This window comes from Amblyomma maculatum, chromosome 11 (assembly GCF_055883805.1).
Source record: "Amblyomma maculatum isolate TAMU_Amacu chromosome 11, ASM5588380v1, whole genome shotgun sequence".
Taxonomy (NCBI): domain Eukaryota; kingdom Metazoa; phylum Arthropoda; class Arachnida; order Ixodida; family Ixodidae; genus Amblyomma; species Amblyomma maculatum.
The window spans coordinates 57,766,080-57,793,766 of NC_139354.1; the positions used below are offsets into that span (position 1 = coordinate 57,766,080).

General features: G+C 44.4%; 1 protein-coding gene across 2 annotated transcripts; it reads left to right on the top strand.

Moving 5' to 3' along the window:
- LOC146173856 (T-complex protein 11-like protein 1) lies at positions 1-27,687 on the top strand. 2 transcript variants are annotated; one of them, XM_084583850.1, is made up of 9 exons: positions 1-102; positions 7,816-8,154; positions 8,543-8,675; positions 10,466-10,586; positions 13,545-13,765; positions 15,451-15,778; positions 17,341-17,525; positions 19,564-19,736; positions 22,059-27,687. In XM_084583850.1, the coding sequence occupies exons 2-9, from the start codon at positions 7,893-7,895 to the stop codon at positions 22,253-22,255; spliced, it is 1,620 nt and encodes a 539-aa protein (XP_084439976.1). In that variant the 5' UTR covers positions 1-102; positions 7,816-7,892; the 3' UTR covers positions 22,256-27,687. The 2 variants fall into 2 exon arrangements, with proteins under 2 accessions (XP_084439976.1, XP_084439975.1); XM_084583849.1 differs by lacking the exon at positions 1-102 and adding an exon at positions 171-290.

Sequence of the window (27,687 nt, forward strand, 5' to 3'; positions counted from 1 at the left end):
GCACGTGATGCAGACGTCATATATGCGTCACTTCCTTCGTAAACTTCCGCGCTGCTTCCGATCATCTGGCTCGCTTTCGCGTTTCGCTGTGTGTTCAGCAGGGTGAGTTTACTTCGGACAGCGAAGCTGTTCAGGTGCATTAGGAGGCTCCGTTCCTCCGTTCCTCGACCGATCTCTCGAGAACCTGTGCGTGCGCATGGTATAGGTCGCCCCGAAGCAATTTGCCGGTATCAAACTTAGGTATTAAACATAATATACCGGGGCTAACAACGGACGTTTCTCAAGTTGAGGTGAGCACTGCCGTTTCCACTGTTTTTGTTAGCTGAAATGCACTTGCGGTGTTATGTCACCGCGGTTTAGGCAGCTCGCGCCCGCGCTTTCACCTTGAGCCGTCTCTATGCTTGAAGATGCGCGACACTGTTTCCGTGATTCCCTGCTGAAGGTGCGCTAGCAGCGGATGTTTTGATTTCTTGATCGACGGTCGTCAACGGAGTGCTCCGCTACGGAGCGCGTCTTTCTGTTATCGCGCACCAAATAACTGCGCACCTTGGTCGCCGCGGACGACGCAACAGTAATGTAGCTGTACTACGCTCTTCACGTGTTGCGTCACTTCGGTTAAGCTGCTTTGCCGATTCTGTAACTTTTAAGCGCTTTGCACCAAGCCGAGAAGAAAATGGTGTCAGAACTACAGCGCCATTGGCTGCTCCTGACCTGCATTGGCGTGCGAACAGCTGATCTTTCTTTGTGGTCCTGGGTGCGCGCTTATTTGGTTGCTGCAGTTCAACGGAAATCTGCGCTCTGAATGGGTGCAATCCACAGTTACATGCTCTTCTTCTTTGTGGCTATGATCGAAGAGCCATATGTCTGTTCTCGTAACTTTCGTTCTATTTCAATTGTACCATCGTTACCAATATAACGAGATCAACGAGATTCTGGCCCATATGGGATAGAATTTCACAATTAGCTGCCGAGAAAACCCCTTTGCCACCTTTTTTTTTTTTTTTTTTTTTCGTGGGCGTTTTCTTTTTAATAATTAAAGGGAGTGACCGTGCAAGTAGTACTGCAACTTCGTTGTCAAAAAGAAAATAGCAAAAAAAAAAAGGCCATCAAGAGTAACTGCGAATCCCTATTTGATGTACTCAGCACATTTTGCTACTAGACGTTAACCATCTGTGGTACATATCAGGCCCCTTCCAAATTTGCGTCGTTATCGAAAGCGAAAGTCGCTCTCTCTCTGACCTCGAGTCATCTGATTGGTGGAAACGCTGGAACATGATGCGGCCACCTCTTCCGGTTCCCTGGTGGCAACACCCGATTTCGGCATTTCGACCAATCGGATGACTCGAGATGACGTGAGATAGCGGCACACCGATAACGACGCAAACGGGCCCAGGATGAGAACTAGACTCCCCTGATGGGGCTGGGGCAGTTCGGTCACCGCCGCTTGCGGTGGGGGCTAGCCTGCCACCGAATTTTCCTGTTGTAGGCCGTCATTGCACCCGCCACCGCTTTGGTGGTGGACGACGGCTGTTGTTGTGGTGCGCGTCTTTCCCTCTTCCTTTTCTTTCTTCTCTGTTTTCTCTTCTGTCTGCACGAGGCAGCGGAGGTGGCTCAGTTACAGAGCCAGTAGCAGGTCTGTGCATTTTCTTTTCCTTCTTAGTACAACAACAACAACAATCTTGTTCAGTAAGATTATATCTCGGACATCTTTGACCATTTCTACTTCATTATAAGGGCTCATCCTGAAAGTGATGTAATAAAATACGCATGTGTATTAGATTTGTCAGACATATTAATGCAGATGTTCCTGAATATATTTTGTGACTATATTTTGTGATATTTTGTGACATAAAATGCCAGCTATATTTTCGCCCTGCGCAGTTGAAGTGAGATATGTTTGCAAATTGAAAATAAAAGATTAACTTTTGAAATAAATTTTTCTTTTTAATTATCAGGAGACGAAAGTTACGAGTTCACTGTTGCAGAGCTGAAAATGCTGGCTGCAGCAACTATAAAAGTTTGCTGCAAGCACTTTGTCACAGAATGTTCGAGGACTCTATTATACGATTTGCTGATCCTAGGAATTGTTCGCTCTGGCCATGCGTACTAGGCTGGATTAACTTAATTAATGGAAGTATTAATTTGAAGAAGTAATTGTTGTCAGCACATTTCTAGAACTCTGGAATTTATCCGAAGTGAGTGCCATAGAGATCCTAGTTATATACTGCATCCTTGATTTAGATCGGTGGTACAGTTCTGTTTTCAGGTATTACATTTTTTTAGTGTTTGATCGTCTTCTGTGACCATAAAAATGTGCATGCAGAACACTGTGCTATATATATATATATATATATATATATATATATATATATATAGTTCTGCAACTTTATCATCCCCATTTTGAGAAAATTCCCTCGCCTCAATAACTGAAGCCACATTTGCGCTGAAACTGCACAGAAAGCTTGCGCGCTGTTGTCCCCTTCTTTACGAGGTAAGTTTGACCATGCTGCTTACTTGGTTTGGCTGCGCATGATGAGAAACCAGAACCGTCTGCGACGAGACTGAGGAGCACAAAACGCAAATGTTAATTTTCCGCCGAAGGGTAGTGGTGGCGCCATCTAGCACCATTACAGGAACAGGTCGTGCATACCTCGGCGCTTTTGAACCGCAGCTTTCCTCCAGCGACGCCAGATGACGCCACAGCTGCTGCGCTTTTTGCTCCTCAGTCTCGTTGCAGATGGTTCTGGTTTCTCATCATGCGCTGCCAAACCAAGTAAGCAGCGTGGTCAAACTTACCTCGTAAAGAAGGGGACAACAACGCGCAAGCTTTCTGTGCAGTTTCAGCGCAAATGAGCCTCCGGTCGAGGCGGGGCAATTTTTCAAAAGGGGTACGATAAAGTTGCAGAACACTGTATATATATTGTGACCATAAAAATGTGCATGCATGCAGAGCACTGTGTTAGACTCTGATGCAACATATATATATATATATATATAGCTGCACGCACCACTATGATCTCCACCATGCTTCAAACTAAATTGAAACATCAATAAATGTAGGCTTCTGTATTATATGGTAGTCATCATGTGTATGGGTAACTGCATTTAAAAATGTGCATCATGCTTAGTGGTCTGTATTGCATCAGGGGCTGTGTCAGCAAGTGCTTGCCAAAAATGTCCACCTTCTCCAATAATTGACTGTTTTACTTTAAACTCGAAACTGATTTAATGATCTTGGTGGTTGTACTGAATATTATACTGTCATGTGAAGTCATCATCTGAACAGATCATCAAAATTTAAGCACCTAAATCACCCGAGCGAGTAAACAAAACGTATTCACAGCTACCTTAAAACTCAAAGATAAAAATAGTTGTGCTCATTTATCATGTGCCTGGTTGCATACCTGCAAATTATTTTTCAGGTCATCACATTTTATTGCATAGATGATATATTGCACCTCATACACGAGGAATTTAATAGCGGTCAGGTGGCATTCATAAATTTCGATGCAGTTCCTGAAGGAGATATATTTCGGAGTGTGCTTGTTCGTTGTTCATTGTCATTTTCTTTTTTTTTTTTTTCTATTCCTCTCAGCGCGGTAGATTCGTCTTTCTGTTCAATATCGAGTTGAATTTAGAGTGATGTACTATACGCTGCGCACGACAGAATTTTATGTGGTTGTACAAACCACAAGCGGATATGCTTAACGCATACGCTTTCTCTGACGTACAACGCGTCTGCTCGCTTTCGTGGGGCGCGCTTTCTCTTGCGTCAGGTGGCCCGGTTAGTGCGCGCGGATATCTGCTCATCGCGCAGAGTGAGGAACCCCCCCCTCCCGCCGGCTGCTGCTGTGCGCCCGCTGGCTTAGATTATCTGCTCATCGCGCAGAGTGAGGAACCCCCCCCTCCCGCCGGCTGCTGCTGTGCGCCCGCTGGCTTAGATTGCGTAACTTCCGCGTTTTTCTTTCTGCTTTCTGAAGAGCGAGGTCGCTGGCGGCTCAACTGGGTCAGCCGTGCGATCTCGGAGCAACAGCGCCAAGAACGGTGCGCGCCGTCTGACGATGGCTGGAGCGAGACAGAAGTTAGGTCTTAGGAAAAGCCCCTCCAGTCCCCGCGCCGGTTTCATCACAACAAACACAGCTGCTACACTTTGCTGCACAGTTCGCACGCCTTGCTTGGGCAAGACAAAGAAAAGAAGTAGGGGACGAGAAAACTCGGGCAGCGGGAACGGCTCTCTGTCTTGGCCTGCCTGTCTTGCGTCGCGCGCTTGCTTTCGGGCGGTCGCCTGTTCCTAAAATAAGCCGCTCGTTCCCCCCTCTCGAAGGCGTTGCTGCAAGATGCGCCCGCGTTCCGTGCTCGTGCATGCCTTTCACAGTGCGTTCAGGGCGATATGTGCAGTCTGTCGTTTTGAATTTTGGTCGCTATAAGGGCATGTTTGGCGCACTGTTAATGGTGGTAGTGCGGACAGTGTCGTATCACCGCCACTCTGCTGATGCAATTCTCTCGATTATCATTGCAGCGCGATGGAAGGGTTTTTCGCGAAGAAAACGCGCTCACCGTTCGGGACGCAAGAAGGGGCTGCGTGAGCGCTCGTTCGCACGAGGGATTTGAACAGCGCGCCAACGCAGTCGCTTATCATTGGCTGTTGCCATGGTGACGACAAGTGCGCATTTGCGGAGCACGGCTAGGACTAGTGGGACGAGGACGAGGCTTTTTTAAATGCGAACTTTTTTTTTGCGGAGGAGGTCATTTTCACCTTCAGCGCTTTGCACAGGGAGGCTGAGCTGTGGAGCGCATCCCAAGTATATATAACCCAAGTCTATTACAGTCAAAATCGCTAGCACTGCTCAAACGCCACCCCACAATTCTGAATAATTCCAACATTCGGCCCGTGTCAAGCGCGAACTATCATGGCAAGCTGCACAACAGCTAAAATCCCCGCGTTAAAAAAAAAAAAAAAAATAATAAAAAAAATAAATAAATAAATAAAAAAATAAAAAAGAAGAAGAAGAAGAAAAGATTTGCTTGCGTCGTTGTTTGTGGACTGGCGGCCTTGCTTGCGAGCAAACCAGACGGCGACGCGCGTGTAGCGCGTGAGTCAGCTAGCAGCGGGAAAAATCGTGTCGCTGGCCCCTGGCGAGATGCTGCGTGGCCGCATATCGGTGGAGGGGAAACGGACGTTCGTGGCCGCGAAAATAGGTAAAATAAAAATAAAATCTATGCACTCGAGGTCGACGGCGCGGCTGACAGCCTCCCCCGTTCCTTCGTCGTGGTCGCCAATTTGCGGCACCCACGATTCCAGCGGCGGTTCGCGGGTTCGCCATAGAGAAAGGGTTCGCTCTCTTGAATTCGCGCGCAGACCGCCAACGCGTTGCAGCGCCGAACCGTGACTTCAGCGAGGTATCGAATTCAAGGTCGGTCGGTTGAATAAACTTTATTCTCGCGAATTTTGAGGTGTACACCAAAGGTGCATGCTCTCTGGCCATTGTCACGACTATCGCAGTGTGTCGATGTGGCGTATATATGTTGCGTGTATATGTGACCAAACAGATCCTTGTGTGTAGGCTGAGGAGCAGGCAGCTAGGTGACATAATTAACATTGTCCCTGGGTGCTGTGCCAACACAGGGGATCAGGAAAGGCCGCTCTAAGGCATCGTCTTTCCCTCTTGTGTCCTTGTCTTGCTGTAGTGCTCAGAGCTAGGGGTCTATAATTTATGCATGTCATCTGGCAAATGAACGTTGTGAGCATGTAATTGTCACACATGTTCTTACGTTGCAGCAGGCTATGTCTGTGCATCCAGAAAATCTGAGGCATGCTGTTTCAAACCTGCTGTTTTAGACCTACCTGAAGTCGCACGCTTACACACGCTCCTGCTGTCTTCCCACATTTCATTGTGTGCATATGAACGTATATAAGGCCAAAACCATTGTGTCGCTATGTCTCATCCCTTATTAGCAGCAGCAGAGACAGCATATGCACACATAGAATAAGCTTATGAAAAGACCAAGTGCAACTTTTCAAGGTAATTTTAAATATATCACAAAAGTTTCCTGTGCAGCATACTATGTAGGATCAGCACAGGGTGCCTACCTAGCCCTGACAGGGCAGTCATTGATGCCCGTGCCATAAGAAATCAGTTATTGAAATGCTTCCTCATATTGCTTGGCTGAGTTTTCTTTTTTTATTTAACTGCCATTCGTTTTTTTGTTTTTGTTTTTCTGACCTGCTTGTGAGCAGTGCTATGGCCTGGCAACCTCTGAACTTGTAACAGAACTCTTTACTCTTTTTGGTTTTATAGGTACTTCACATAGCCTGTATAAATATAATATAATAATAATAATTGGTTCACAGGAAAGGAAAGGCGCACTATCTGTCACACTTGTGTCTGAACCGTGCCGTAAGGGAAGGGAGGAAGGTGGGAGTTAAAGTGGAAAGAGAGAAGGAGAAGCCGTAGTGAAGGGCTACGAAGTAATTTCGACCACCTGGGGATCTTTAATGTGTGCTGACATCGCACAGCACAAGAACGCCTCTTTGTTCGGGCGTCTTACCACTGCACCACCCCGGCAGGGCTATTAATATGTACTGATTATCTGTTGTGTGAAATTTTTACTTGTTGCAGTGTGATCTGTTCAAGCTCAATTTTAAAAGCTGGGTGAGCTTTGTGCCTTCTAATGTCACTTTTCCCTTTCCAGCTGTGGCAAGTAGCCAGAGGCGCTTGCCTAGCGCACACAGCTGGTGGATGGTTTAGCAAATGCGTGTGGAATTATTTATAACACAAGCAGGTATTGTGGTGAAAGACATGATGTGCTGTAAGCCTTCTGAATTATCATTTAGTATACCAAGTTACCGACATTCTAGTGGAAATTAAGAAGAAGAAATGGACATGGGCAGGACATGTAGTGCGAAGAGAGGATAACCGATGGTCACTGAGAGTAACAAATTGGATTCCAAGGGAAGGAAAGCGTAGCTGGGGGCGGCAGAAAGTTAGGTGGGCGGGTGAGATTAAGAAGTTCTCAGGGGTCAAGTGGATGCAGCTAGCACAGGACCGGGTTAAGTGGAGAAATATGGGAGAGGCCTTCGCCCTGCAGTGGGTATAATCAGGCTGATGATGATGATGATACCATGCGGGCTAGTACTGTCTGTCATCTTGCCTATTTGTCTTGTTCGGCCTTGTGTCATAAATCTCATACTAAAGGCAGCAATGTTTTGTGCATTGTCAGTGCATCGCTGGGGACGCTGATCTCACTTTATGTGATTTCTTTTTTCTGCAGCAAATATCAAGTATTATTACTGCTTTGGTAAAAAAAATAAGAGCTATGGTCTAACGGGGTATAGGTGAATGGTACCCTTGTTGAAATCATAAAGAGAAAATGTACAGTTGTGGCCATAATTTTTGCACAGTATGCTTTGGCTTTTCAAATTTTCTCATGCTTTTCACAGGGAAGAATGGAATCTTGTTTGAAATCATACACGAGTGCACCACTAGCATGTGCTAAGGTATATATGAAGTAGTTACTAATTTTCGCTAGATGAGAAGTGAACTCCAAAGCTTATTTCATATCATCATGGCCAGGACTGGCAGGGCATGTATGTAATGTGGAGATTGGTGGAGGTCAGGTTAGTGGCAGTTCCTTAGGGTAGCAAAGTGGATTTCAGAACAAGGCAAACACAGCAGCAGCTGGCGGAGGGTCATGTGGGCAGATAAGATTAAGCAGTTTTTAGAGATACATGGCCACGGCTGGGGAGAAACTTTTGTTTTTAGGCCGGTGACAGTGGTGTCAGTGGCCTGACTTTTTATATCCGTTTTCGTGCAGTCCATCAGAGCTGGAGTCCATCAAGCAGTGGCCTCAAGGGTGCAAAGCCAGGCAAACGCCGGACGTAAGGTGGAGACATGAGTGACTCTGGGGATGCCTCCAAGCTTCCAGGGGGCGCCACTGGTGGCAGTGATGCCTCAGGTGGAGGGCATATTCCGCTCAAGGGCGGTGCCCGCTTCCGGACATCAAGTGACAGCAGTGGCGGAGAGGCCAATGACCCCATGGAAGGTCTATCCCTCTCCAATGGTGAGGTCAAGCAGTCCTCGCCCATAAAGAAGCCTCGTGATGATTCAGTGCCCACACCATTGGTCCTCGAAGGAAGCTTTGGTGTCGTGCCCGGTGCGTTTTTTTATTCTTTGTCCATCTGGTTATGTCTTGGACCAAGTCAGAGTAATAATGTGACAATTCTGAGTACATTTTTGTATTGATGACTTCCACTGGTCACAAAGGGCATCTATATTTAAGACATATCCATAGTGTTTTTCTGAAAGTGGCACGCAAAGGACTTCATGGCTCACCCAGAACAGGAGGTGGGGAAAAGGAGGATTTTTGACAGTAATGGACGTTTTACAGCCACTATAATTCACTTTCTTCATTTCTTGGTGCAGAGGATGTCAACCATTTGTGTGACAATTGATTACAGAGCATGCATACCAAACTTTGGCCCTCGATCTCCTAAGAACCTTCTTCTTTGTGGTTTCTTTTTTGTTTGTTTAATTTTCCTCAGCATCACCGCCGAAGTTTGTCTCCCTGGACCAAATTATGAAGACTGCCAATGGGATGACAAACATGGCCTTGGCTCATGAGATAGCCATGGGGGACTCCTTTGAGCTGAAGCAAACAGAATATCCAGAAAACACGTAAGGGCTGCAAATGTCAAGTTTCTGCTAACCTTGGTGTCTCCCACTCTTGGCGGTGGGTTGAAAAATTGCTACATCTCCACTATCATGGCGGTTGGGCCAGTAAAAAAGAGTAAACACGGTATCGTTTTACCCGGGTTTATGATAGAGGGTGGAAAGTAAAAAAGCGGAGTGGATTCAGTTAAAAGACCCATTGTTTTATATCTTTCCTCTTTGTTTACTGTATGCTTGCAATTACAGGTGTTGTACTGAACCTCGGATGGCAAGGTCAGAGGTGCATGTAGCTAACTAACAATACTGACATAGGAAGTGACACGAGGAATTTATTTTGAACGCTACTTTGCCACTGGGATATCTAAAAGACAACGAATAAGAGTCACTCGAAGAATTAAAAATGAAAGAATGTAAGAAAGCTAGCGATAATTTACCTTTACTCATCTGCTGAGATAGTACCCGTGCTCATTTTTCTTCTATATACTACTAGTGCCTGTTAGGAGAATAGTGTCGTCTTGCCTTTTGCCATAAAAAGCCTTTGTGATTTCCTTTTTTTCTTGTTTCTTGTAGTGGAAAAGAATAAGTGCATGTCCGCATGCCCGACAGTCTTGCTAACTGTGGCTACAATAAGACCGATAAGCACCACTTCTACGTCCAAAGTACCGTTGCGTAACGAGTTGCTGCTGTGGCTGGTATTGGCTGGTGTTGCTAGTTGCTCCGCAGTCATTTAGCCTCCTTTTGTTTTCTTATTTTGCATAACTATTACTTTAAGCTCTTTATTGACACTGCATATCTTGAGGGTGCAGTGTATGGGCAGAGCCCGTAATGTTTACGCATTCAGAATTTTGTAAAGGTTTTCAGCACTGTGCTCCCTGAAAAGTTCTTTTTAATCTTCTAGTTCCTCTTGCTGCGGGGTAACATTAGCACACCATTTACTCATCAGTATGTGCGGCTTGTGTGCAAAGTTTTGGGATTTTGAGGTTTACATGTTATTGGCAGCCAGGGCTTCCTGGTCAAAACATTTACCTTCACTGTAAGCTACCTGAGAGAAGAAAAAGGGGGACACGGATGTGTAGCTACAAACAGCAACGTCCAGCATCTTCTTAACTTCCATTTTCTGACAAATATTGCAGGGAAGATGGGAGGTTTCTTGTGTAAAAGCCTGTCATACGGAGCCCTCTACTTGGCATCTCTCATAGCCAGAGTCGCTTTGGGAAGTTAAAACCTACAAACCAAACCAAACCATTTGTTACAGCACATTACAGCAGTCACAGACAGTTTTGGGGGAGAACTGAAGGAAGGATGTGAGTAAAGAGAAAGAAAGAATGGTAGATATTGTGGCTTCAGATATTCAGGAATTGCAATGTAGTACTAGTTGAGGCCATTTGAGGCTGCCTTCAGTAGGTTATGTTGTGTCACCAAAAGGTTAGGTCAAACTATGTCTGCAAAAGCTGAAGCCAAAGTGTGTTGGTGGTAGAGGTTGTGATAACAAATGAAAATGGGAACACAAGTAGGGATAACATAAGTGATAAGAAATGTAGTGATAAGAAAATGTCTGATAAGGAAATTGGTGATAAAAATATTTAGTGATAAGAAATTTAGTGATAAGGAAACCTGGGGACAAAAAAAACTTGGGCACAGAAAGAAATTGGGGATAAAAAAAAAGTGATAAAATATTTAGTGATAAGGAAATTAGTGAAAAGGATGCTTTTGCATTTCTCCAATGCAGGTTACCGCAGTGATCTCAAAGCTTTAGTTTTGATGAATGCTGACTACTGTATAATCCTTCCGCACAGCCTTGAGCACTTGGTGAAGGAGACTCTGCACAAGGCCTTCTGGGACATCCTGGAAGAGCAGCTGAAAGAGGATCCTCCAAATTATGAGCAGGCCATGCGACTGCTGGAAGAGGCCAAAGAGGTGACCTTTTGTTTCAGTTTTATTTTAGTTTTATATGTGGCTTCTGAAACTCGGTACAGTAGAACCCTTAATAGTAATGTCACTCGGACTAGCAATTATCTTTACTATGTCAGTTGTTGGCGATAACATGGCCTTGAAGATTCTGTCTGATAATTAAATGGTGACTTACTGAACACGTCTTGTTGCCTAATGAAAAAAAAATAATAATAAACACTCTAAAATATTTTCCATCTATCATTTCTCCGTGCTTTCTCTGTGCTCTGTATTCTCTTCTTTTTTTTTTTTTTTTTTCAGTTATAAGATTCTTTGTTTACATCTCGTGGAGGTACCTCTTTAGTATGTATGCAACGTGGCCACGAATGCAACTAAGTTTGATTTCATGTTAAAACCAAAGCCTTGCATGAACATGGTGTCATCTTCTGCTGCGTCGTTTAAGAGGCAGTAGATGAGAAATGCATGTGACCATCAAGCACAGCAAAACCGCATGTGCCACGTCTCTCCCTCTTGATGTCCCGCGCTCCCAATTTTTCGCATTGGACATTGGGTCATAATATCTCTCCGTGCTCTCTGTCGATTGCCGGTGAAGCTGCAACAAACGGTACTCACTCCCTGCCACACCCGAGGCTGCTCATGTAAAAAACAAAATGCGAGCATGTTGCACTGCATATGGAGGGGCCACATAAATCAAGTTAGAACTGTAGGGTAATTTTTAGATGAGATGGAGCGAATGTTCCTATGTTGACATCAAAATAATTGCGGCGCTTTGTCGTCGTTTCAGTAGTGCAGCCATGACTAGTAGGTAGCATGCAATGTGCGTCCCTCCTTTGATGAACAAAGAAACTTTGGGGCCTGTTGATTAATTTGGACTTAAATGAAAGTGACAGTGAGAAAGCTGCTCAGCTAATTGGCTTGTCAAACGAAGATGGGAAGGAAGAGCCGATGCTGCCTAAGAACCGGAGCACGAATGGGAAACCCGATGAGCAGATTAAGAATGTTTACATATTGCCCAAAGCAAAAGATTAAGCAGGTTTTCGGAAAGGGTACTCTACTATCAATCATATCCATACCATCAACCAGGTGATAGAAAATTGCTCGGAATATAATTAGGCCTTATACATAGCATTCATTGATTATGAAAAGGCATTTGACTCTGTAGAAACCTCGGTGGTCATGCAGGCATTGCGAAATCAGGGGTAGACGAGCCGTACGTGAAAGTGCTGGAAGATATATATAGTGGCTGCACAGCAACCATAGTTCTGCATAAAGAAAGTAACAAAATTCCCATAAAGAAAGGTGTTAGGCAAGGAGACACAATCTCCCCAGTACTATTCACAGCTTGTTTAGAGGAAGTATTCAGAGACTTGGAATGGGAGCAGTTAGGTATAAGGGTAGATGGAGAATACCTCAGTAATCAGTAATACCTCAGTAGCGCCTGTCCTTGTCATTACTGTATCGTTGTTGTTCTCCGTCGCAGCGCTCGTAATTTGCACTCAGTAATCTGCGATTTGCTGATGACATTGCCTTGCTAAGCAACTCGGGGGATGAACTGCAAATAATGATTGGTGACCTAGACAGAAAAAATAGAAAGGTAGGCTTGAAAATGAATATGCAGGAGACTAAGGTAATGTTCAACAGCCTCTGGAAGGAACAGTAGTTTATGTTAGGTAGTGAAGCACTGGAAGTAGTAAGTGAATACTATGTCTACTTAAGACAGGTAATAACCGCACATCCGGACCATGAAAGGGAAATAACAAGGAGAATAAGACTATGATGGAGTGCATTTGGTAAGCACTCCTAGATTATGACTAGCAGCTTACCGGTATCACTCAAGATGAAAGTATACAACAGTTGCATCTTACCTATACTCACCTATAGGGCTGAAATGTGGAGGCTAACGAAGAGGGATCTACTTATGTTGAGGACAACGCAGAGGGCTATGGAACGAAAAATGGTAAGGGTAACATTAAGAGATAGGAAGCGTGCAGAGTAGGTGAGGGAAGTAACTCAAGTTACTGACATTCTAGTAGAAAGCAAGAAGAAATAGGCATGGGCAGGACATGTAGTGCGAAGAGAGAATAACCGCCGGTCACTTAGGGTAACAAACGGGCTTCCAGAGAGCTTCTCTGCCGCCCGGGCTTCCTAACGGGCGGCAGAGAGTTAGGTGGATGGATGAGGTTAAGAAGTTCGCAGGGGTCAAGTGGGTGGAGCAAGCACAAGACCGGCTTAATTGGAGGAATATGGGAGAGGTCTTCACCCTGCAGGGGATGTAGTCGGGCTGATGATGATGACATATCACCCAGAGCATCGTCATGCTTTACTAGCATAAAAGTTTCACAGAACTAACATGCAAGAACCCAGCAGGGAGCGAAGAGCAGTAAAAGAAAACAAAAAAACTTGGCAGTGAAACGGTTAAAATATTCGTCACTGCAGGGACAATTGTTGATGCAGCATATTTTTGACCTGGCTGTAACTTTTTCCGCCAGAATTGCATTCTGTATGGGGTTTTCGGCAGGGGGAAACACTGATGCCTTGGGCCAGTGCATAGTTAGAGAAGTTGATGGGTGAGTATTTAAATGGCCTCACTGGGCTATTGATTGCAACAGCGTGGCAGCTCTTATTGGGAACATGGCAGAAGGGAGTAGTTGGGAGGTTTTAATGTAGGTTGTTCTGCTTAGTAAATGGGTCACTCGGAATGCTGATAATTTTCTCGGTACAAAATATTCAGGAGCCGTAATGTTTCCTTGGCATTTGCTGGGGTACGGGTTGAACCATCAGAAGGGTACGTTATTCAGAATAACCTATAAATTTTCACTTGTGACATGGAAGAAAGACTGGTGTAAACTTCTCTGAAAGATTGCTGAAGATGAATGTTGACTATAGAATAGAAAACAAAAATGAAAAGGTTCTAGAAAGAAGCGTACTGGGCGATCCCTGAGGTGGGCAGTGGTGCTCCAACAGATCCTGCTGAGTCTGCTGATGCCGTACAACAGCCGGATGCGGGAAGAAATTGACCAGGTGCTCGATGTGGACCTTATCCGGCAGCAGGCCGAGCATGGCACCCTGGACTTCCACGGCTACGCTCGGCACGTAATTTCACTGATGGCCCGCATGTGTGCCCCCATCAGGGATGCCAGCATCAAAGAGCTGCTCGAGGTCAAGGATACTGTGCCACTTTTTAGGTGAGGCCAAGAAGAGGGGGGCTGTGAGGTGCATGCCAAGTTTCATGAAGGCAGTGCTGTCATTCGTAATCTATAGGTGTAGCATTTCACAGGCTTCTGAAGAGGGGCTGTACAGTCTTCTGAGATGCTCAGTCATTTTTCGCCCAAGTTTCTGGGGTGATTTTTGAAGCAACTTCACTACGCGAGGAAAAGCCAAGGTCACCGTGTGCTTCTGATGACCTTCAAACAGCTTCAAGGTCAAGTTAATTAAACTTAAGCCATAACCACGATGGGCAGCGATGGTCCCAACAAAGGTCAAAGTTAAGGTCAAAGGTCAACTGATGTGGAAAGTATCTTAACGCGTGAGCAGCTGCGTGGCAAGACATATGATCGCTGACGTCAACCTCTAGTATGTATAGAAGGGCACCACGCACCTCGCCCAGAGCTATCGCTTCACATAGGTTTAACCAAACCACAGCCAACTTTTTTTCTTGAAGGCAATGGAGAGGTTAAAACTGCTGCGGTGAGCAAGCCACGGGTGTCTTGTCTCGAAGGCTTCGTTGTTATAGCTGTCAAGAGCATTAGTTAGGTGTTGGCCCTAATGGGCAAAGTTTTTCTTAGCAGTGACCATGTAGACAAGGTTGGGAGGGTGGGAGGTTCTGTGGGTTCCTGGGCCACATAGTTCCAATGGTAGAGTCCAGCAGCTTCTTTTCTTTCCTCCCTAGTCGTCTGTCAGCAAGCGAAACGGTGATTTCAATTCAAAACATTATCTGAACACTGCTTTAAAGGTAACACAGATCCACTAGAGGCTTTAAATAATTTCGGTGCTGTTAATTGCATTGTGTCATTGTTGCCGCACCCTAACATATAATGTTGCCTCCTGGCTATGTTTACTGCTGGTTTTACGGCTGCTTAGATTCAAAAGCATTCCATAACACAACCTACAAGGGAACACACCCCCCAGGGATGGTGGTTTAGTTTCTTGTTGTAAAATGTCAATAAATAAAAAGAGTTAAAAGTATTACAAAGGGGATTTGAACCAATATTATCGGCGTTCAGAAATTTAGCGCCCATTCATTGCACCGCAGAAGCGATTAACTGGTACTCTTGATCACTTTCATAAAATTTCTGCTTTTTCCCTACCGCTGAGAGAACTGAATTGAATGCCTGCCCTTCCCACTTCTCTTTGTAGTGCTCTCCTTAGGAACGTCCTTTAAGAAGCTAGGCTGACTCAGTTTGCTTATAATTACAATTATTGTCACAATGCTGCAGTGTCGGTTTTTTGCTAGCATTTTCTTCCTTGAAAAGCAAGGTGCCCTTGTGCTGTGTGATGTCAGTGCACTTTAAAGACGGTGGCCGAAATTTTCGGGTGCCCTCCACAACGGGTTCTCTAGTAGCCTTGGTAATGTCAATGCAAGATAGGTGACTTTTTGCACCAGCAGAAGGTTTTGTCCCCTTTGGCAGAAAACGCGCTCACTGATTTGTCTCTGGGAATGTTGACGTGTTACGAGTGGTAACTAGGATAATCGGGTGCAATCATAGCAGGGTCAGCTAAACAATCGGCTCGCAGATAAGATGAGGATTTTTGGTGTTATAATTTGGCCGCAGCTGGCACAGGTTAATCGGAGAGGCCATTACGGTGGGGCAGTGATGGCGATGATGGGGGCTGTGATGAATGAAGTGGCAATTGCGGTCCCTGGCTGCAGGGGCATAATGGAGCTGCTGCAGCTGATGCAGATGGACATGGCCAACTTCACCATCCAGCAGACGCGTCCTCTCATCCAGTCGCATTCAGTCGCCTACGAGCGGGCCAAGTTCCAGGAGTTCCTAGAGGCCAGCCCTCCCTCGGTCGACCCACTGGCCCACACACGGGCGTGGCTCAAGCGCAGCTACGACCACCTTCGTAGCCTCAGCGACCAGCACAGCCCGGACCCCATCAACGGCCCCGGCTGCAAGGGACCCGGCTTTGCCAGCGTCCTGGCCGGAGCTTACATGGAGCTGTTGTGCTGGCCGGAAGACCTACCCTACCCAGAGGTACTGGAGGCTCTCTTTCTGCACAAAATATTCCTAGACGTTTAAGGGGAGACCCTGTGGGTCAAACTAATTTTGGCAGTTTTATTGTACATGGATGGAAACAGCACACCTACTGTGTTTTTCTGTGCTGAGCACAAATATGCAGTTTGTTTTTACCAATCACGTGTCAATTTAAAATATTCATTAATTTATAACTAATCATTCTGCCCAAGTTTTAATAACTTTTTAAACAAAAATTTTTAAAATTTGATGTCTATATGTTCTACAAGAGCCAGGGAGTGCAACTATACCATTCTTTCAATTTTTGCTTCCCTGGTTTAAAAGTTACAGACTCATCAAATACACATATTAAAGTGTGAAAAATTTCAATGCACAATCTTTATAGTTCATTAAATTGTAAGAGGAAGTCTTAAGATATTTAGACCTTATTGCACAGGGCAATTTTTCAGCTTTAAATTTGCTTGGCTCATGAATGGCATTATTAGATTTTGTGTGCAGAAAATGTATGTCGAAAGTGTCCACCATATAAAGAAAAAAATCTTTCTCCACTGGGAATCGACCCACTGTCCCTCGACCCACTGTCCCTGCGAACCTTAGCGGAGCATGCCAACCACTGTGCTATGCAGGGCTGGTGGGAAATATATCGTAATTCTCCTTGTCAAGCGTAAGAATGATACTAGTGATGACAATGACGATGCAGTTAGTGATCATCATGATGATGATAGTAGCTATGATAGTGGCGGGACATTTCGTTGATGATGATGATAGTAGTGATAGGGATGATCGACATTAGTACATAGCAATGACAGTACAGTTAACGAAAACAGACCTATAAAGTGGCTTTCTTCATTTCCTCTCTTGAGCAGACATAAATACAGTCGTGTAATTTATCTTTTTTTTACCTGAGTGGAATTGGGAGCTGTATGGCAAGTGTGTGATGAAGCACGAGTTTGCTCGGTCCTACCGAGAGCTGTGCACTGGTGCTTGCTCAAGTATACTCGGGCATGACACTCATAGAGTTAAACACTTTGTTCCTAAATTGGACAGTTGTAGTGCTATGGGGTAGATTCCGAGAGAAGGTAGAAACACGCAGGGGGTGTTTTAGAGCCAGGTGAAGAGATTGAGATTAGGAAGCGGGGATAGGGCGACTGAGGCATCCCCAGGAGCAGACCTTTGTGTAGCAGTAGCTTGGTTGTATATGATTGTGATAGCATTAGTGGTTAGTAGATAGTCAGTAGTGCACTAGAGCTGGTGCTGGAAATGCATTTTAGCCAGGTGCATTTACTGTCTCGCCGGGGTGGCGCACTGGTTTGGGCGCTCGACTACGGTTCCTTGGGATTGAATTCCGGCCGCAGCGGCCGCTTTTCAGTGGAGGCAAAAAGTTAGACGCCCATGTGCTGTGCGATGTCAGTGCATGTTAAAGAACCCTAGGTGGTCAAAATTTCCGGAGCCCACCACTACAGCGTCTCTCATAACCTGAGTCGCATGGGGACATTAAACCCCAAAAACCTTTTGCGCTGCCTTATTAAGGGACTCTTCCTGGTTGTCTCTTTCCCTTGAAGACTCTGCGGTTGGACCAGGCACGCTTTGAGGCCCTCAAGGACAAGGTGCACCTGTCTGCCCTGGTGGCCGGCATCCTGAGCATCACATACCGGCTTGGGGGCCCCGCACTGCAGGGCATCTCGGACTTCAAGGAGGACCTCAAGAGCCACACTCAGCTCCTCCTGGAAGGCTTTTCTCAGTGCAGGCAAGCATGTTCATTACTGGGTGACTACCGGGTGACTGCAAGGGAGTTGGATGCAGTTCACTGCATACGGGGGAAGTAAGGCCAAGCTTGGGTTGAGGTTACGTTACAGCCAGTGGATTTGAGTGGTGCACTGTGGTATGGGAGATTTTGAATTCTTAAGCCGGCTTCTTCGTAATCTTTCGAAACAGGAAATATAAGTATTGTTTTTTAAGTAGGATATGTTGATCTGATGATTACCTGATAATTTTAACACCTCCTGTGCTGGGAAGTATATGAACTGTAAGGTAAGTTTTCTTTTCAAAAACTGTGTGTTCCTCGATTACTCGGCTAAGATACGTTATGAAGAAACCAACTTAAAGATTGGGGAAAATCTCTTTGGCATCTTTGTCAGCGAGGTGTGGTTTTTGGGACATTGTGCTATCGAGGTTGATTGGAGTTGTAAGGTGAGCGTTGTTGAGTTGCAGTTGGTTGTTGAGCTGTGCGGAGTGGGCTGATTTCACTACTGTTCTTAACACACTTCCCAGGCAACACCAGCAATGCTTAGAGGTACCTGAACAATGACTGAATGAAGAGAGAAAGGTAGCTGTGCTGCAAAGGGGATGCTTCATTTTTGAGAAACATTCATGTCATCGTTTCAAGGGCAGAAACTGTTAAACAAAGTGTTATTGATTTGTTCTTGCTTCTTTTCATCTGGAGTTGGGGTAGGAATAAGTGCCTCTGATTCCATTGCGCATGTCATTTGATCCAGTTGCCCTTTGAATATGATCTCCGAAATGACCTTCAGTAACTGCCGGCGGCTGCGTTTCGAGGGAGGCAAAACGGAGAGGGGAGAGGCATCCGTGTGCTTTTGCAATGTCAGCGCACCTGCTCCTCTTTCTCTCTTTCCACTTTCACTCCCTTCCCTTAAGGCGAGGTTCAGGTGTTCACAGAACAAATGTAACAGATACTGCGTCTTTCCCTTCCAGTGAACTATTTATTATTATGAGCAAACTCCATATTGGCATTTTGAGTGTCTGAGACTGGGAACAAGAAGTGACTTTACATCGTTTGTGGAACGAGAGTCATTGTTTGGATAGGTGGCCAACTTGGCGCAAATTTGAAAACAATTCACTCGAGACACTTCAGGCTTCTTTTGTGTGAGACTACAAAACCATCACTCTGTGTTGCCAGAATTTCACTGCAAGTGTTAATAAATTTATTACAGTTGTTTCTATGGCGTGTTTCAGTGTTTGTTGCACATTAGGTCAACGATATTCAGATCTCGTTGCTACAAAACAGCGTGAGCTTTTGAGTTAGAATGCCTGGTAACAAAATGTGGCCGAAGTGCATTCGATGTGTCACCTGTGTTTATTTCACACAGTGCATTGAGGCCTGCCATCCTAATTACTTCGTAGGAGCAGCCACAAATTTGCCCAGTTGCATTCAACAATTATTATTACTGTAACATCAGCACAGATTCCAAAGACACACTAGTCAAGTTAGACATGCTACATTGCATCCACTAGGTGCCCTTCTAACACGCTTGAACCAACTACCCCTCATGATCTATGCATTGCAAGCGTACTTGGTGCACTAAGGGTCCGTGTCCGAACCCCAGTGCCACCCAATTTGTTTTATTGAATTACTTCTATTTTCCAGCTGTCCTACTCACCACAGTGCTGAGGTATGAGGTATTTGTCAGTACCCGTTTTGGGGGGGTACCACCGAATGTTGAAAATGGCAACTACTACTACTACAACTACTATAACAGCAACAACACCAGGCGGATTTTTGTGTAGTGGGTCTAATATAATGCTTTTGCATTGAAAAGGAATCCAACACATCAGTGTAGCGTGAGGGCAACGAGGAAGAAAAATGAACAAAAGAAATTAAGTAATGGGTCAGACCAAGCTCTGACATTTGTCACATGGGGTCGATCTTCAGGAGCGATCACTAGTGGCCTTTCTCAGGCTTGGCCTTCAATGTTGCTTTGCTGTGTGGAAGCTCTTATGTAGCGTCCTCGCTGTCTCGTTTCATCAGTGGTTTTCCTCTGGTGCAGTGAGGAAGAGCTGCGGGAGAAGCTCCAGAGTGTGGCCAGCCAGGTGATCAAGGAGGTGCAGGAGTGCCTGCAGAAGCACGGCTTCAACCAGCTCCAGCTGAGCCAGGAGCGCTTGCTCTACGACCAGATCATTGTCATGGTCTCTCCAGACCACCCCGTGCGGAAGCTGCTCTGTGAGTGCTCTCTGCTGGGCACACTTGGAATAATTTGCCGGGCTCTCTTGGGTAATGGGCGTAATCTCAAACTAGAACATCTGATGCACAGGGTGTTCTGTATTTATCTGTCTGGGTTCTGAAAAATACCCCTGTACAAACCACTGGACTATTCGGGCTCAAACACTGACCATAAGGTAACTTGTGATGGTGCACGTTTTTCGATAATGTAACTTGCCTGCATTCTCCAGAATGAGCGAAGAATTGCAGTCGTCTGCGGCGGAACTTCTCATCGGGGCGAGCAGGTCAACCAATTCAACAGGCTGTGCTGTCTGGCGAACTGCGAGGCCTGCAGCGGCCTGTGCAGGATATTGGTTGCCTCGCTGCCAACAGATCGGCTGATCTGCTTGCCGCGACGAGAAGTTCCACCACAAATGACTGCAATTCTTCGCTCATTCTGGAGAATGCAGGCAAGTTACATTATCGAAAAACGTGCACCATCACAAGTTACCTTATGGTGTGACAAGATCAAGCAACAAGCCCAGATCTTCGGTTCAGAAGCAGCGATACTCAAGGACAGAAGCCTTCGAAAAGCTTGGGCATTGAGGTTCATGAAGAAGGCTCGTTTCTCTCTGCATTTCACACCAATGTATCTCAGAAGCTGTCTGCCGCTAATGCCAATTGGGCCATTGAAAAGAGCCTCCCTGAAGAGAGTGCAGTCGGCTGCTTTCGGCATGGGTAGCTGTTCCAACACAACGTCATGGTGAGGTTGTCTGTGAAGCATGGGATTTTTCGAAACGACATGCTGTAAGACTGCAATAGCAAAGACATCAACAGCCCGAGGAAGGGTAACGGTACGGGTGTGGACAAGGAGTCGAATATTTATTAAATTTTCGCTGTGGAATGCACCAAAGGATACGCTTCCCTCTTCCTACTACACAGTATGGGTTTGGGGCGAGTGTGATTTATACTACAATCAACTTACAATTGTGTAGCTATGCTGTGTTGCCCTCTTTATTGTGACCATTTCCATTAACCATAAGGCATTTTATTTGATTTGAGTTTGGAAGCCAGAGATTCAGCAGAGATAACCGTTTGTGGACAACATTTATAGATTAATGTTGTGTCTTGAAATTGGTGATATGGCATTTATTGCTGCAGAAATTGCCCGAAAATCTTGCAGCTATGCAAAGCACAGCTTAGTTTACTGTATCTTGCCATTGAAGCTTATTTTTTCCAAGTGGCCATTTCCTGATTCATGGGACTTGCAGAGCTGGTATGCCTTCTCCTCTTCATTTTTTAATGTTTTGCATACTTGAATTTCTGGCTTGATTACAGTTAAGCCTGGTTGTAACGAAATTGAAGAAAGTTACTCATTTTTTTCGTTGCATACGTGTTTTTGTTACGTGCAGTTTTCGCCTTAAGACTCAGAAGAACAATACAGAATGGAGAGTGAAATAACAAATAAGTGTGCTAGAGAGATCACCTTGAAAATGCTTACAGTAAATGCCCATTACACAAATTTGTAAGAGCAGCGAAATGTAAATGCTAGGTGATTCTGATTCTACGGGGATAAGAACGTCTTTGTGATACGTGCAATGGCTTGTTACTGGCTCTATCATGATACTAGCAGTGATTAGAGCGATAATGCGGTGTTTCACTTGCTTGAGCTTGGTTGCAGTGAGATTGTGGGTCCTATTTATCAAATAAACAGTTGGTAGTGCATGCATGTATAGTCCTTTTCTGGCTTGGTCATTGTCGTGCCGCCGCTTCATTTGTTCTTGCTGCAGCTGTTGTACGTCACTAATGTACAGCCTCGTCCACTTGTAGCTATAACACTGTCACTGCTTCTAAAGCGTTATTGCGTCCGAGACGTTGATGCAGTTAAGCTAAGTGGCTGGCCATGCGAAGCATCACCTCCATGTCTGTCTGTGCTTGTATTGATTTGCTTCGATATGCGCCTGCATCGGATGCAATAATGCTTTGAAAGGAGTGATTTTGTTATAGCTAGAAGTGGATGACCCTGTACATCACCATGGCTGAGGACTGCTGTATATTGCTACCAAGCACAAGCCAGGTGCTATCTTGGGCCATTGGCGACCATTTTCTCACGTGCTGCTGATGGCTGGCAGTAACTGTACACAGTAGCTTTGCATGACGGTCCTGTTGTAAAACTACTTGATACAGCAGTTGCATTATGCTTTCTGGTATTGCGCTAGGTGTTATGGAGTCTGCCTTTGCCGAGAAATTTTGTTGCTATATTTACTGCCAGTTACGAGACCGATTATAACTGCTTTGATAAATTGTGCTCTGAAAAACCACTTGTTCCTAATTTTATTCTAGTGATGCGCGTTCTGGACTTCATCAAGATGGCTATATCCTCTGGATCAGCGCGGCCAACACAGATTCCTCCCGGATTGTCTGTGCTCGAGAAAGAGCTGACATCAGTCACGGGACAATTTCTTCGGCTCGTGACGCACAACAGGGCCGTATTTGGAGAAACATACGGCGACATCGTCACGGAGCTTAGAAAAGCCTAGATGCACTGCTGACATGAAATAGGAAGAAGTGCATGGGGCTGGACACAATTCCTGAGTTCTCACGCGCTGTGGCGACGCTGATTTCAGTTTAAGTTGTTGCCCCAAGGGCAATGCCCCAAAACGTGTGATAAGGCATCTGGAATTTGTGGAGGATAAAATTGCGAAATGCACTTTGCTGCCTTCAGCTGCAGGATATAAAGGTATATATATTATATATAAAGATTTTGAAGACAAGTTTTTCGGCTGGTAAAGCATCACATTATGCAGTCTGACAGCCTTGTCGCATCTCTGCTTGGAGCGATGCTTTGTGCCAGTATGCATGCGGGGTGATTTGATTAATGTTATTGGCAATAATATTTCCTACCAAAACTGTGTGGATATATAGTAGGCTGGTGGTTGTTGCTTTGTATTGTTTGAAAAGCCTCATTTCTATGTAACATTGCTGTCGTCTGTTTTTATGTAATTATAAAAAATGTCGATCATTGTTAGTGCATGTTTGCAAGAATTCTAGTTGACTTAATTGTTATCTTATTTGTTTGAAGCTCTTGCTACTACCATAGCTCTTATATCTGAGCAGGAAGGGGCGTTGTTATCTATAACTATAAAAACAAATCTACTCGAGAATTCAGTGTATGTTGACATGGACCAGTGCATCATTGTGTGGTGTGAATATAGCAACTGAATATTGTACAGTCGATCCTGGATATATCAAATTATTGCTTATATCAAACTCTCGGAATATCCCCTTGAAATTCAATGCAAAAGTATAGGAGTGATGTTTGCAGTCATCGAACTTCCGCTTGGCAGAATATTCAATATATTGAAGTGCGTTTCGTGCCCGTGAAAGAGGTGCTTCTCGTAATGTTACCCCAAGATCACTTTTCGTGAGTGAAGCCCTGTTGGCTATGCACCTTAAAAGCCTTGCGGCTTTGTGTGCTAAGGCTATGAAACTGCTTGACGCAGCCAACGCCGAGTCTGATCAAACATTCACACATCTGAGCTACAGAGGAGTTCGTCTCGTAATATGTTGTTTACACCGAATAATCAGTATATCAAACTATTTCGTGATCCCCTTCAAGTTTGATATATCCGGGATCGACTATATGTACATTGGTTTATATTGCAAGAGGACGCTCTTGCATTAAATCCAGGCCAGTCAGCTGCTTTTATTGCTGCTCTAGTGCTTATGGTGCATGGAATTTCCTAGTGAATGTGCATGTCTACAAATTATGCATAGTTGCATGTGTGGAGATGTATTTGGCGCGACTTCATTGTTATTTATATTTGTTGACATGTGTTGGCAGTCTGCTGCAGAATTATTATTTTCATTTTATTCTCACGCACATTTATTTATGCTTTTATTTTATTGTCAGAAAAGAAAAAAGGTTGAGGGCAATCAAATTATTTACTACATGAAGTTATGATTCATATTTTCAGTGCGCTCATTTCTTTTAAATTTATTGGGTGTGGATTTTCAACCCTTGTGATGCACGCGCCTCCGTGGTGTTGCGTTAAGATTTTTTTTTTTTTTTTTTTCATTTTTGTTTGGTCTACTTTGAGAAGTGGTAGCTTAGTTTGACCTGTTATCGTGCATACTAGCTGTTGTAGGTGCGCTAGTGTAATGGCCTTAGCTTCTAGCCTGCCAATGTTCCACTGCCTTTCTCGAAGCCACTGTCCAAGGTCGCAGCTTCCGGGTCTGTCGTCCACGTGTGAGGAATGTCAACTGACTTCTTGGTTTTCCTTTTCTGTGCTACTTTCTACTGAGGATTCACAAGGCTCAGGAGTGGGCACTTCATGTTTGTGTGTTATTCACTGCCTATTTTTTTTTTTTTTTTTAACTTATTGAAGTGGCATGAAGTGAAAAACATTAACCAGCTATGACTAGGTGTTTAGTTCAAACATTCCATATTTTTGTTAGATATAATGGCAGTCATCCACTGGTCAAGGAATAAGCATCCAGGACATGTGGTTCATACAGTGAAGCCATTTGAAAGCTAGAGACAGCCTATTCGCATTAGTTCAAACACCAAAACGAAGGGATTGGATTGGATTAGCCTGTGGTTATGATGAACAAGGTTTTCGCAAAATGTCCAAAGTATAGTCAATCCAGGATGTATTGAACCCAGATGTACAGAATTATTGCCTATACTGAACTCTTAGAATATCTCCTTGAAAATCCCATGAAAAAGTATAGAACCAGTGTTTGTGTTTATCGAACACCCATACAGCGGAACATTCGATATATCAATTTTTCGTGCACTGAGCTGGAGTGAAAGCACAGCGTTGTACAGTTGCTGGCTATGCTAACGCTGCAGAAATTCTTGACGAGGCGGAAGTCAAGTTCGCTGGAAACTGGCCTTCGGTCTTGCAGGCTTGTTTTCAACATGACACTGCTGCTGTGTTAGGAAGCCGGCGTTAGGTGCATGGGATACCATGCGGTGAAACCAGTCTAGCAAACCGAAGGCTTATGGCCGCTCTCACTGAGCTTGCTTCGCTGCTGAAGGAGACCGAGAAATCAACTTTGCTCTAGTTTAACTCGGTTATAATCGCGTTTATAGTGTGTATCAGTAACACCCCGCCGGGGTGGCGCAGTGGTTACGGCGCTCGACTACTGTTCCCAAGGACGCGGGGTCGAATCCCGGCCTCTGCGGCCGATTTTTGATGGAGGCGAAAAACAAGCGCCCATGTGCTGTGCGATGTCATTGCACGTTAAAGAACTCCGAGTGGTCGAAATTTCCAGAGTCCTCCACTACGGCGTCTCTCATAGCCTGAGTTGCTTTGGGACGTTAAACCCCACAAACCAAACCAAACCAACCCATGTACCAATAACAGAACTGGGCCTCTTATGATCAGCAGTGGCATTTTCCACAGCACCGTCTATGGTACCTTTGGTACCTTAACTCTGACTCAGTGCGAGATTCGAGTTCATCGTCGTGCAACTGTAAGGCGCGAGCAGCACAATCTCCGATGCTCCTATCAATGCCTACCAAATAATTGAGCGCATCGCTCACATCCGTGGCGCGGCACATACAGGTGTGACCACTGCTCCCCTCTTTTGACGCCTGGTGCGCGCTTGCACTTCTTGATTGAAGAGGGGCTCATCTGTTGGCATGTTTTATATAATAATAATAATAATAATAATAATAATAATTGGTTCACAGGAAAGGAAAGGCACGGTATCTGTTACACTTGTCGGATGAACACCTGAACCGTGCCTTAAGAGAAGGGAAGAAGGTGGGAGTGAAAGTGGAAAGAGAAAAAGAGGAGCCGGAATAATTTCGACCACCTGGGGATCTTTAATGTGCGCTGACATCACACAGCACACAGACTTAATTAGCAATATATCAAACTATTCTGACATCTCCTTTGAGTTTGATATACCTGGGATAAACTCTATCTTCGTTTGGGCTGGCGAGACAGGCTTCCAGTTTTGTTCGTGCCCGGCATCGTTTCTTGTTTCACAGCAACGAAACATGTTCTTGTTTCAGTTTTATTTGTTCACCAGCATGCGAATGTTTTCTTAATTGAATGTGCATCAGTGTTCCTTCAGAATGCCGTATCATGAAACAAAACTGTGAATTGTAACAAATGTGTGATTGCTTTACATGAATGTAGTTGCTTTGATATTCAATGAAAGTTTAGCAGACTGATAAATATATTGGAAAATTTGAATTACCTGGAAGAAAGAATTTAGTTTGAGTTTACCCTAGCTGGCCTGCTTGTTTTCGGTACAAATTGAGGAAATATGATTCTCTTCAAAAAAGGGGTTCAAGGCTCCTGCCATATTCAAAACCGGACTGTGAGTGGCACCCGCGAACACTTGTTAGCCAAGCTTTATTATTACTAATATTTTATTGTTATGGGGCTGTACCTTCTTGCACAGGATTTTCTTCATTGTTTTTGTTTTTTTTTTTTTATAGTGAGTGTGACCTCTTTGTGTATGCAACCGTAAAGAATTCTAGTGCGTTCCTCTGGCTGCTGCCTGTCCACTTTGCTTTTACTTTCGGATCTATTCAGGTTGTCAGTCCTGCGAATGCATTTGTTTGTTACTTGGTTAATATACGCTCATTTTGTTTTTTTCTGTGCCCCTGTGGCTTTTTCTCAACGCTAGGACTAATGGAATGGCATTGTATCTAAGTGAGGGTGCAGTGATTACGCCTGAAGCACAGTTTGCAAGTTTGATGGGCAGCTTGATATTATTTTGTAGCAAGAACTTGGGGACTGTGTCAGGGTAGTTGCACTACTGTGATGTCTTGTATGAAAGTATTGCTAAGACTTCTTACCACGTAATGCGAAGCTCTGTATGTTTACTAGAGTGGGATATTTAGCTGTACTGATTATCATCAAAAGCTTCTTAGAGAAAGCATGAAGAAAAAAATGTGTATTTTTGAAAATCAGATATGGTATCTTTTTTCTGAACCAAGTGTTTGCTATTTGAGAGTACTTAGTCTAGAAATTCACTTCCTTCATCTTAAAGCTGTGCAAAACACAAGACAGAAGAACAGGAGACGACAAAGCACTTGTGTTGTCTCCTGTTCTTTTGTCCTGTGTTTCACGCTGCTTTAAGATGAATACAATCCAACTCTCCCAGTTTTCTATACTCGTTAACTTCCTTCATCAGTAAGGCTTTAAGGGAGGAATAAATTGCAGCTGTGTCTGTTTTGGGAATCACTTCAGGCACAACAAAGATAGCACTTGAAGAATGCTTTGATTCAAGCCAATTCTATTTTTGGGGCAGGAATTATAAGTTGCCTTGTACTCATGCAAAATACAGCAATTGATGTCTAATGAGCACATGTCAGTCGCATGCTATAGACATGCTTTTTATATGCTGTTTCATCTGTTGGGTGTCTTTATCATGTGGCCTTTGTCAAAAGTGTAGTCAGGGTGCTTACAGCACCTAAGCTAAAGAACTCTGTGGAGTTAAGAACAAGATGTCTTTTTGGACACTGTTCTCAACACTTATATGAACTTACTGTGGAATTTAACCACCCTGTCACACATACACAAGTGTTTTTTTGCTCAAAAATACCCATTTAACTTGATTTTTGGTAAGGATCTCCAAGCTTTCCAAAATATGCTTGCATGGTGATACCACAAAATTTTTATTGCACTTTGTGCTTCATACTCTGCAAATTATGCTTTGTCTAGTCTCTTCAATTGTGTCCTATTTTGGTGGTCTTGGGAGTTACGTAAGGCACACTTCTGTTGAGAAGTATTGTCCTTGTGCAGCTTGTATTTTTATCTTGAAAGTTTTAACTAAGGCAGCATTTCTGTATGGAAGCGTTGACCTTATGCTTATAAAACAAAAGCTGACAGTGTTGACTTAAGCATGTGCTGTGCTCCTTGTTTTCATTATTGTCATGATAGGTTTAGTATTTGTTTTTTACAGAAAAAAAAACCTTGCTGTTCAATAAAAACCGTGGCTACAA